This window comes from Rhipicephalus sanguineus, chromosome 6, assembly GCF_013339695.2.
Source record: "Rhipicephalus sanguineus isolate Rsan-2018 chromosome 6, BIME_Rsan_1.4, whole genome shotgun sequence".
NCBI classification, from domain to species: Eukaryota; Metazoa; Arthropoda; class Arachnida; order Ixodida; family Ixodidae; genus Rhipicephalus; species Rhipicephalus sanguineus.
Window position 1 is genome coordinate 18,365,399 of NC_051181.1, and position 12,478 is coordinate 18,377,876.

Sequence of the window (12,478 nt, forward strand, 5' to 3'; positions counted from 1 at the left end):
AACTCGTATTGGACGCAACTACATGTTTGGCATTGACTGCATGGGACTTGTTTTCGGTGGCATTCATGTACATAATTGACCCTCAAAAGGTTAAAGGGACCTTCAAAGCATGCAGCTCATGAATGTTTCAACAGGGCATTCTAAGCTCTGAAATAACAGAAAAGCTAATTTTGCACATCTTCTTGTGCCAACCTGCACGAAGGTTTTGCAATAGTGCACATTTTTCTGGGGATCGATTTCCTTCACATGCACGCACTGCAGAAGTTCACAGCCGACCTGTTTGTGGAGAACAGCTTTGTTCTGGCCGAGGGCTGCTACGAAGACATGGCCTTCCATGTTGATGCCATGGGCCTGCCTCCCATCGAGCCAGCTTCAGAGACGCTGTGAGTGTGTGCAGTGAAGAATTACAGCAGGCTAGAATATTGGCAGTGTCATTGGCGAGTGTTTTCACCGCAGCACACGAGGTGTCTTGATGGTCTTCATAGGTCCCACACCGCTCTGGTTTTCGTTGTGGAGGACATTGCAGTCGCACCGCCTTCATTCCGACATAACTCGTGCATCACCTCTTTGTGTGCTAGCCCTATGCTAGCTTATTATTCTTGCTTATCGTATTCTAGCCGAGCTGTGTGAAGAATAGGATCCGAGGTATACAAAATCACACAAAGCCAACTGAGAGTGAAGCCAAGAAAAGTGCAGGTGTTTTGTTGGCAACTCCACTTTGGGCGCTGACAAAATTATGTCTGAAAATTAAAAAGATAAAACATCTTCACTCTAACACAACAGGTGGCGTTGCTGTCCTTTTCGTACTACAGTTGAAACCTCTTTAAAAATATGCTAGATGAAAATTTCATTGTTATAACTTGGTTGCATGAGAGAAGAGATGCGTGGCAGAGCTGCTTTTACTGTAATAGCAATGCAGCCCCTCCTGATGATTGTGGATTTTGTCTTCTCATTTACACGATGTGACATTTGGACGCATGACTTGGCCTACTTATATGTCATTGATTGTAGTGGCCAACCCACACGCTCCCATCACGTGCAGCAAGCATTGGCAATCTTTTTCCTAAGCTGGAATCCACAGCTATTTTGGCTACTCTACTCTTGGCAGGCGAAAACAAAAAAAATGGCCATGAAGTGCACATGTATTTGCAGCGAAGGCGAGACTGTGTGTGTTCATTTTTGTCACTGCAGGAAGTACATGGGCGGAGCCAGCATGTTTGACATGTTTCCCGAGAAGTTACGGACTCAACTGGAGTTGAGTGATGTGCCGGACAATGCCCTGTTTGTGCTCCTCTCCGATGTTTGGCTAGACCAACCTAAGGTCGGTGACCTCACCGTTTTCTTTTGTGGTGTATACAGTAGAACCTCGCTTGTACGTTCCTCACTTATCTCCTGCATGTAACGTTTCTGGTGTTTAGTCCGAGCAAAGAATCCACAGATACCTATGTACAGTCAACGGCCAATTTTGGGGCATGCCTGAAAATTCAAACGCTTCCGTGGCCCCGCCACAAACACCATAGAGCCAACGGATAAGGACATCTGAAATTTCGGACACTGGAATTCTTCAGCAAGCGGAAACCAATAAACTTTATTCCCTCTCTCCAACTCCCCTCATATACGCTCGGTGGACTCCTTGTGGCCACGCGCTTCAAGGCCTCCCTCCTTTTCACATTCTATGGGGCAGCTCCTCACAAGTCCAAACGTTGGGGTGGCCTCACTATACGACCACTGCGTGTCCGTGTCACAGTTTCCTGTGGCGTTACTTCTGGCTGCACGGGTTCTTGCGGCGCTGCAGGTTGCAAGTTCCCGGGAGGGAGGTGCTGCTAGTTGAGCTGGACTTGTTTCTGTCCAATGAGGCATCAGGTGTTGATGATTACACTGCAGTGTGCCTCTGGGGCTCTGAAGAAGGTAGGACCGCGGACGTTGGGCCTGTGAGAGCACTTCACCACTGCAGCACATGTCAGTGACCCATGCACAGTCTCCAGGACTTAGAAGGGTTAGCTGGCTTGAAGCCCGACGGCGATTGTAGTTCTTCGCTTGCTCTGCCCTGTAGCCCATATCCTTTTTCCTGAAACTCGTGTGGCATGGTAATGACGGCACCAGTTGTTCCGGTCGTTGTGGGAGATGTGTTTGCAATTTCCTTCCCATCAGGGCTTGGGCCGGAGAAATGCCGTTCGGACCGGGCGTGTCACGGTATGACAGTAAAGCCAGGTAAGGGTCAGGGCTTTTGGAGAGCAAGTCTTTCACCGTGCGCACCATGCGCTCCGCCTCTCCATTGCTCTAGGGGTACCTGGTGGTCTCGTGGCGGAAGCCATATGACTGTGCAAACTCTGCAAACTCGTAAGACACGAACTGCAGTCCGTTGTCGGTCGGGACGACGTCTGGTATGCCAAAATGGGCAGTGCAGCTCTTGATTGCCGAAATGACTGCTGGTGCCATGGCCAGGGTGTCTACGGACCGGCAAAACCGGGAAAACCGGGAATTCTGAGGGATTTTGGGTGGTCTGGAAATTCTCAGGGAAAACTCAGGAAAATTGTGCTCCCATCAGGGAAAATCCACAGTATCTTATTGAAAGGCGATGAAAGTCGCGGGAGCGCTTGCTCGATATTTTGTGAACGCATTTTTCAAATCAAACGGCCGCTGCGGCTGCGGGGAAGTGGCGCACCTTGATGCTGTCATCGCCTTCGGAGCGGTGAAGTGGGAGAGAATCCGGCTAATGCGTGGCATGCAGGAACCGCGAACCACGACACATCGTATCGCGCAATGTTGTCAGGATGTTCTGGGAGTACGCGGTGTAGTTCTGTAATCTTTCTCGCGCATGCTGTGCATTAGCGATCGATATGGTGTTTTTGTTATCGCCGCGTGTCAAGTAACAACCATGATTAGTTGTAGAAGCAGTAGCAGTAGATGTAACGAGCTTGAGTTATCTTGCAAGCGATCGCGATCGCGAAGGAAGCGGATGTCTTCAACAAGGCTCATATCTGGCGAGCCATCCCGATCGGCGAGAAAAAAGACGCTTGTTGGCTGTTATCGGAGAGCTCACTCGCCCTGATCCCGAGCTTCAAAGATGCTATTTAGGACTCCGTGAAGAATATAATAAATTTCCAGGCGAGAGCTAGCGTAACTAACGAGCCCATTCACTGCAAGTGAAAGCTTTTTTATTTCTTTTTTTCCTGATGAGGGCACTTCTGAAACAAGCTTTAGGCAGTCGACTGAAATTTTTTGGGGCTGCAGCTGGCAATTACCAGCCACACCACGCGGATGTTTCCTACAAAGCCGAATTACAAAACTTTTCAGAGCCAAGGCATAGCGGCGACCGAAATTCGCGACACCGGCACGGGTCCCACTTGCTCGATTCGGCGCGCGATGTCGGAAAACTGTAACGTTTCCACCATAATCGGATGTGCCGTAATTCAGGCTGTTGCCGTGTTTTCATGCGATCTTAGCCCGCAGCTATATTGCTTTTTTTTTTTTGCGATAGCAATTATATAGACACTCCGACGCGAATTTTTTGCCTTCGCCATGATCTTCCCTATCAAGTCCAAATCGCGATTACATCACCCCGCGCGTCGCATGCTCATGTGCGAGTGAAAGTGCGCGAGCGCTGCCGACGAACGGAGATGAAACGAGCCGACCGTCTCATTCGTGCGATGGGCACATGGATAGGAGCCGGCACGCTGGGAAGGGGGGGGGGTGCTGGCTGCGTGAGTCCGACAGGAAGTGCGTACTTTGTACCAGCGGGCGTGGTCGCGTGCACCGCGGTATCTTTAGTGGGGATCAGCATACGGCTCATACCTTTGTAGGTGTTGTGCTCTAATTGCAAAACTTCCGTGGAAGCCATAGCAGTGGCAGATCCTGGGGGGGGGGGGGGGGGCGGTAGCGGCGATCCCCCCAAGCCAGCCCCCGCCCCCTCCCTTCAGTGCCTGTCGTCCACCTCCTTTGTCAGGAGAGTTGCTTGTTGGGCAAGTTGGTACATACTTAGTTAACTACAAAAGAAGCCACAAAACGTCGAAAATCGTAAAACAGCAGAGCGGCAGAAAACAGAGACAGAGCGCAGAGACGTGGCACTAACAGCTGGCGTTTATTTCGGAAAAAACCTTCCCCCCTGACCGTACGACGCATGCGCAGATGACAAACAAAACCAAACACCCCAAAAAGCACACACAGCTAATCTAAGCAGATCACCTCTGTGCTAGAAACAAAAATTCTTTCCTGGTAAGATAAACGGAAGCCGCACTAACGCATTTGTCTGGACCAAGTTTCCAAATATGGAATGCCTCAATAATCTCCCGTTCTTGGTGCGTCTTAGCCTTACCTAAAATTGTCACTTTAGCAAACAGAGGCGAACAACCACACAACTTGCAGTGCAGCGGCAAGTTACCACCGGTGCCCGTGGGTAGAAGATTTTCATGCTCCCTCAACCTAACATTGACACATCGACCCGACTGTCCAACGAAAAACTTGTCACAACTTAAAGGGATGCAATACACTACACATGTGCTACACGCACAGTATTTTTTGACATGTTTTATGTCACAAATTCTGCTCATCGTGCCACGCTGCACAACCTTCTTACAAAGACCCGCGAGTTTGCACGGTGCAGAACAGACCACTTTTACATCGCTCCTGGCCGCAACCTTTTTCAGTCCATGAGAAATGCCATGTATATACGGCATGACTACAAGGGCCCTCTTTTCTCGATCACCTCCTTCGCTTCTGTGTTCTCCAAAACCACCATCACTCTTGTGTTTTACATTGAGGCGTTGAAACCCATATTCGGCAACAGAGGTTATTAACGACTTCGGGTAGCCAGCCGACAGAAGTCTATTTTGCTGCTCAGCCATGCTCTCTTGCATATTATGAATGCAACTCTTAGTAACTGCATTTGTCAGACATAGATTGGCGATACCTCTTTTGACCAGCTTGGAGTGGGAGGAATCATAAGGCAAAAGATTCTTTTTAGTCCTTGGACTATACTTCCATCACACGTGACCATGAGGATGAAACGTGAGAGTGAGGTCTAGGAACCTAATGGAATTTTCGTAGGGAACTTCATGTGTGAAACGAAAATGTGAGCAGCATGCTTGAAATGCTGAAATGATGTTACCAATGACATCTAAAATACATTCACTCCCCCCAATACTAAGAAACACAATAAAATCATCAACATGTCTAAAAATGCGGACTACCCGGTGATCGACAAGGCTTTGGCACAGGCGTCTGTCAAAATTGGCTAGGAAAATACTGCAAAGCACCGGAGCGACACAAGACCCTATGCATATACCGTTTTTCTGTAAAAACAATTTGCCATCAAAGGTGACAAAAGTTGCCGATAGATAAAAGTTTAAAAGTTCAATGAAGTTCTCAGTTGCAAGGCTACACGCACCTTGAAAAGAGGTCTCGCCATGCAATTCAATGGCCTCACGAAGAACTGCAAACAGTTCATTATGGGGTACAGAATAATACAGCTCTTCAATGTCCACCGAAAAGGCTGTGTTCGCTACCAGCTCTTCGGCCCTCAAAGCCTCAACCAGCACACTCGAGCTGTCAATACCACACGGATCATCGGGAACGAGACCTTTTAGGGATCCTTGCAGAAACCTACCCACAAGTTTCTGCCACGAACCTTCCTCTGTAACAATGGTTCTCATAGGGCACTCCGGTTATGCGTCTTAAGCGTGAAAAACACAGATAGCACATCACCTTTGCTCTTCTTCGCCGACTTCACTAGGGCCTCAAGGTGAAGCTGTTCCATGAGTTTAAGAGCATCCTTCTTGACCTTTGACGGTTTTAGGGCAACCCCCCTGAAGTTCTTGTCCAGTGCTTCTCTTGCTTTTTGGTGAAAGGAGTCATAAGCAATTACAACAAAACCACCTTCTTTGTCAGCTTGGACTAAGCGAAGGTCATTTTCCACAAAATACCGGGAGATTATTGAGGCATTCCATATTTGGAAACTTGGTCCAGACAAATGCGTTAGTGCGGCTTCCGTTTATCTTACCAGGAAAGAATTTTTGTTTCTAGCACAGAGGTGATCTGCTTAGATTAGCTGTGTGTGATTTTTGGGGTGTTTGGTTTTGTTTGTCATCTGCGCATGCGTCGTACGGTCAGGGGGGAAGGTTTTTTCCGAAATAAACGCCAGTTGTTAGTGCCACGTCTCTGCGCTCTGTCTCTGTTTTCTGCCGCTCTGCTGTTTTACGATTTTCGACGTTTTGTGGCTTCTTTTGTAGTTAACTCCTTTGTCAGGCTTGCTTGTCGAGTTTGCCCCCTTTTTCAGGTTGCTTTGCCTGCCACTGCCCAAAAGGGGTAAAGAGAATCTTGTCCCTGCTCTCTACCTCTCATTGCTCTACCCTTTCCTGCTTCCCTATGCACATTTCCAACGAAGGCTTCTTAGGCACCGCCATAATCCCCTCTGGGCTGTTGTAAATATGCGTGACCCACCAAAATGCACTGCTGAGCGTTGGCTTCAGCCTTTGTAACTCCCCCCCCCCCATTATGTACCTGAATCCGCCCCTGAGCCATAGATCATAGATAGGGCACTTCTCTTAGTGCAGCGGCTGCGTTTCCTGAAGGAGCGAGCTGCTAGCCTATATTCATATAAAATTCCTCTTTGTTGCTATCGGATTTACTATTTTGCTCTCGTGGTGAAACTGACTCTTTTTTTCTAACGTGGGATGGTTTTCGATGTTGTGCGTTCGTGGAGAGCAGATAATTTGGTTGGGCAACATGATAGCAAAGGCGTTGCATTGCTCTGGGCAACGCGCGAGGATTTGACAACAACCCGCAGCAGCAGAACAAGTGCAATTCCACAGTGCATTAAACCCGGATTTGTTTCGTCTTTACATGTGACACTCTGGCAAGGCATCTAACTGTGATTGCTGCATCTCAGGCTCAACAAAATTGATTTTTTTTCGTGCAAAAAATAAAAAAAAGTTTTTTCATGTTGCCATATTAGTCAAGCATTCTTGTGGCCTTTTTAGTTAATTAATCCTTCAGTAACTATGCCTTGCATGAAAGGTCGAATTTCAGTTTAACGAAGTTTCGATATAGCGAAGTGAGTTGCCGCTTTTACCAACTTTGCTATATTGAGGTTTATCTGTTCCATGTACTATTCAAATGGGATTAAGTCGTTTTCATTTTCTAAAATGCGTATTAGAGAGTGACATCACCGAGCGATATGGTCTCTACCCATCTTGACATAAAACAAAGTTCTGTTTCACTCAGGGAATTTCAGCAAAAACACTCAGGGAAAACCTGGAAAACTCAGGGAATTTAGAAATGTCAACTCGGTAGACACCCTGCATGGCAGACCCCACGGGGACTACTTCGGGGAACCTGCAGTAATATTCAACAATCGGGACGTAATTGCGCCCTTTAAGTTGGAGCAGGTCGATGCCAAGGTGCTGCCACGGCCTGTCAGGTGTAACCCTTGGCAACGTAGGCTCGCACCGCCGAGCTCGAGTCTCGGTGCATACTGCACACTGTGCCACCATATGCTCAACATGCACATTATAGTTAGGCCACCAAACAGACTCCCTGGCCCGTTCTTGGCAGCGGTGCACTCCCTGATGCATTTCGTGTAAGGAGGCGAGAATGTCCTGGTGCAAGGCTAAAGGAATGACAAGTCGGTGGTCCAGCTGAAGGATGCCGTCGTATATGCTCAACCTGTCCCTCTCCTTCCAAAACGGAGTGACCTGCAGAGTCACCTTGTTTTTGTCTGGCCATCCTTTCGTGCAGTAGGTCATGACCGCAGAGCAAACTCCATCTTGGGCTTGATGCATGCGCACATCCTCTAGGCGCCTTGCTACCAGAGGCGGTAATTCCTTAACACTTCACTGATGAAAAGCTCCAACGTGTCTGCCACGTGGGTAGCTGGCAATTCAGAGGGAGCCCGTGACAAAGCGTCTGCCATAGCCAAGTGCTTCCCAGGCACATATTTCACCACATACTGATTATGCATCAGTTTTATTCACATTTGTTGTATGCGAGGTGCACGAGTTCTAGGTCTTTGTTACCCAAAAGGGTGACCAGAGGAAGATGGTCTGTCTCTATTTCGAAGGTGAGGCCGCAAAGGAACTGATCGTATCGTGAAATGGCCCAAGTCACTGCGAGACACTCCTCTGTCTGACTATAGTGTGCTTCTGTCAGAGTGAGCGCCCTTGAAGCGTACGCTACAGGCTGGTCCTGTAGGAGTACCACTCCCAGACCATAGGAACTGGCATCCGCAGGTACTACTGTATGGTAGCAGGAATCGTATTTTGCCATGCACGTTTCGGAGCTCAGCAGCAACTTGTCGTGAGAAGGCAGTTTCTTGACTGGGACCCCAAGTGCAGGTGCCGTTCTTGTTCAGAAAGGAACGAATGGGCTCTGTAACTTCAGATAAGTGAGGTATGAAGCGTGCGATGTGGTTGGTCATTCCAAGTAACCGTCGTACTTCACTGACGTCGGTCGGCGGCAGCAGGTGCCTGACAGCCTTAACCTTGTCTGGGTCTGGTGAAATCCCGCCCGCTCTAACCGCTACACCAAGGAACTTCACTGAGTTGACCCGAAACGTGCACTTCTTTTCGTTGAGGGTGACACCCTCCTCTTCCAGGCGGGCCAGGACGGCATTCAGGCACTCGTTGTGCTCCCGACAGTCTTTTCCGAAGATTAGAATGTCGTCAGTCATGTTCCCGACTCCAGGCAAGCGATCAAGGATCCTTGACATTAACTACCGGAAGTACTCTGGTGCCGTGGCAATACCAAGAGGGAGTATCTTATAACAATACCAACCGATCGGCGTGATAAAAGTCGTGAGTTCCTGGCTGTCGGCACTCAGCTTCACCTGATGGAAGCTAGACCGTGCATCCAACTTGGAGAATACCCGTGTTCCACCCAACTGGCCATTAATCTGTTCCACCATTGGCAATATAAAGCGCTCCCTTTCAATTACTTCAGCTTCGTCAAGTCGACGCAGATCCTGTAGCCACCGGATGACTTGGGCATGACTACGAGTCTGAAGCAACACTCTGTTGGAGTCTCCACCTTCCTTATGACGTCCTGCGACTCCAATTCATCCAGCTCTCTCTTGACAACATAGTTTAACGGAATTGGAATCTGCCTTGGGGCACTGAAGCAAGGAAAATAGACGAGCACCGGGTTTGAGGTGTATGCGGTATTTGGCTTGCCAAAATTTTCGCAGTCCTTGGAAAATTTTCGCTTTAGGGGAATGAACGCACTCGGCAGAATCCACGAACTGAACGAACCCAGGGGCATCAATTGCAGGCAACCCAAGTAGGTGTACGTTGACGGTCAACCACATACAGAGGTCTGCACTGTGGCCCTGTCATGCCACTGTAAAGTTCCTTTGAACGTACTGAGAACGTGAAGACTGTTCGCCAGGGCCTAGGACCTTCCCTTTAACAGCATCTGGGGCCCGCGGTCAGCCTGGGAAAGATGGCGAGACTACATATAGTTCTGCGCCAGATACTTCTGCGTCTATCTTAAAGTCGGCCGGGTGCCTGTTCACAAGTATTTTCATGTACCTTGCCCGGCTTGAATCCACGTTGTGAAGTTCGATGGAACCGAGCAGGTCGTTTCTGTACTTCATACAAACTTCGGCAAAATGCCCTAGTTTTCTACAGTAGTGGCAGACCGATTTTCTGGCCGGACATTCTTTTCGAGGGTGCCGCTGACTCCCGCAAAAGCCACACGATAGTGCAGCTGGGTGTTCAGACTGACAACGGGAACGGGACGAAGGTGTGAGCGTATCGTTTCGTCAAGCTTAATCGATGTTTAGTGTTTCGGCAAGGGCGTTATCCACAGTTGATCTTTCATGTGATAACTGCTCTTTCTCTGTGTCCTCGTGTATGCGAGCTTGTCACAGTGCTTCTTCAGCGGGCTGTTGTAGCTGCACTGCTTTACCAGGCTGCGTAATGCCGTAAAAAAGTCATCCACAGATTCGCCTGGCGGCTGAGTGCGGCGGTGAAAACGACGACTTTCGTATATCTCATTTACTGGATGCACGAAATGCGAATCCAATTCTTCTTTGACAGACGTGAAAGAAAGCGCCTCCGGTGCCGAGACTCCCAAGGAAGAAGGAATGGTTCTGGATTACGGTCCCATACAGTAAAGAAGTGCCCATACCTGGGCCTCGTCGCTGCCATTGTGCAGGCTGGCCACGAATGTTAAATTCCACGTTGGCCATTCTTCCGGATTGGAAAATGTGAAGTTTGCTGGTGGACGCGGACCAGATATGCCCGCGTGAACGTTGTTCGCTTTGGCTTCGGCGGGTGTGGATACCACGCCGTTGGGCATGTCGCGTTAACGGCGGAATCCCACTTCTGACACCATGTTCAGGCCAGGTGCCGAGGAACGAGGCGGATTGCTGGCAAGCGGAAACCAATAAACTTTATTCCCTCTCCCCAGCTCCCTTTATACAGTCAACTGCCGATTTTTCGGACGCCCGATTTTCCGGACATGCTCGAAAATTCGGATGCTTTCGCGGCACTGTCACCAGCCCCATAGACGTCAATGTATGAGAACGTCCGAAATTTCGGACGCTGAAACTCTTCGCCGTCTGATTTTTCGGACTTTTTGCCCAAATTACGCGTGCGAAAGGCATTAATTGAAGCCCCCACCTCTGCCGTGTCTATCATCTCGTAGGTTCGAACCAGCGCTTTCGCGAGTCAATCTGTTTGCGACAGTATCAGAGTCTGCGAAAGTCAGCTTTGCCGCATCGCGGAAGTGTTACGGGGTGAAGCAGACTAGAAATTCAAAGGGGCCGCTATCACGGCGTTGTGCGGCGATGTCTTTACGGATAAGCAGCGGAAATGCATGGAGGCGTGATGGCGGCAGCTGGCAAACGCACCAGTACGGCTCAATCGCTGACAACCCTTACGATAAGCATCATCAGTTAACTGCTCGGTAGTGCATGTGGCGTAGCGCAGTTGCATGCGTAGTGCACGCATTTAATAAGCGAGAACCCAAACGCGCCGCGCCACCATTCATGCTGCCTCTTTGAGCGAGACCGCTAAGTGCACCGCACAGATGCGTTGTCTTCACGAACGAAACCAGCTCGCCATTGCCGCGCCAGTGTGCGGTCCGAGGAACGGAGTAGGCATCACGAACCCTTTCATGACCAATGCGTGTGTACGGTACAGCAACAGTACAGTGACGGCGTCAATTTTAGTTGGTGATGTGCTGCGCACAACTAGAGACGATCGGCTTCACACTGCAGCAAATGCTGCATATCGGCGGAGATTCGGCGATGTGTGTGCGAATCGTTTACGTGCGCACACGCATCGGGGAAAGTCGGACGAGTCGACCGCTCTTCCGCCACATTCTTTGTGTTCCGCATCAGTGCGTTTCCAGACGCTCCATGCGAGAGAGCCGTAATCTAATCTGCGCTTTGCTGGTATCAGCGGCGCTCATCATGAGACGCAAATTTGCAGGTGGCGGTTGGCACGTAGTTAAGGGGGCTTCGCGGCAGTTACCGAATGTATTTGCGAGAGCCTGGGCGCGCACCAAAATGCCTGATAAGCGTGCTGGGGGGCATTAAAACTATTTCTGACGTGGCTGTGGCGATTTGATCGCTTGAGCGGAATAAAAAAGCGTGAATTCGTTTTTCCGGACTGCCCGATTTTTCGGACGATTTCGCGGTCCCTAGGGAGTCCGAAAAATCGGACGTTGACTGTATACGCTCGGTGGACTGTAGCACCTCCTTGTGGCCACACGCTTCAAGGCACACTGGCAGCGACCTCTACATCCATTAGTTGACCCGTTTATGTCCGCAGTGGATTCCACTAGTTAGCTTTGCCACAATTCTAAGGTATTATGGGGTGCAGCATGCCGAGAATCTGAAGGGGCCCCTGTCACGGTGCAGTGCAGCGATAAGCACCAGAAATGCATGGAGGTGATGGCAGCGGGCGAAAAGTGCACCAATATGATTTAATCGCTTACAACAATATTATGATAAGCATCTTCTGTTAACTTCTCGGTAGTGTATGCGGCCTAGCGCAGTTGTTAGCATAGTGCACGCTTTTAATCAGCGACAACCCAAGCAAGCCACGCCGCCGTTCTATGGTGTCTTTTTGTTTGAGACCGCTCACTGTGCCACACAGCAGGCATTGCTTTCAGGAACAAAGTGGGCACAACTAGCACTCATGGTTAACACGTGCGTATGGTACAGCAAATGCCCCAGCAGAGGCATTGGGAGCTTGCTAGTGCTTAGTGCGCCCCTCTTGTCCCTCATGTAGTAATTCACCAAAATGAGTAGGTGACATGTTGCACACAACTAGGAACGATTGGGTCCATGCAGCAGCAAATCCTGTATTTCAATGAAGCGGTGCAGATTTCCGTATACAGTAGACAACTGTTACGTTCCCGGGTGCTGCATTTTTCTGGCTGTTATATTGTTATTGGCTGGCCCCCGGCATAGCTCCCACTGGATCTCATGCATTGGGAACCCCGCTGTTATGTCGCAACTGTGGGACCATTCCTG

The 12,478-nt window shown here is 49.5% G+C and overlaps 1 protein-coding gene across 2 annotated transcripts in view; it reads left to right on the forward strand.

Moving 5' to 3' along the window:
• Positions 1 to 12,478, forward strand: part of LOC119395639 (DNA polymerase epsilon subunit 2) — a 140,601-nt gene that overhangs the window by 20,321 nt on the left and 107,802 nt on the right. For both annotated transcript variants that reach the window (XR_005184276.2, XM_037662621.2), the window contains exons 5-6: positions 262 to 383; positions 1,192 to 1,321. Coding sequence is in view for 1 of the 2 variants with exons in the window: in XM_037662621.2 (XP_037518549.1) it covers positions 262 to 383; positions 1,192 to 1,321 (252 nt within the window). In the remaining variant the exon portion in view is untranslated. The remainder of the gene's footprint in view (positions 1 to 261; positions 384 to 1,191; positions 1,322 to 12,478) is intronic.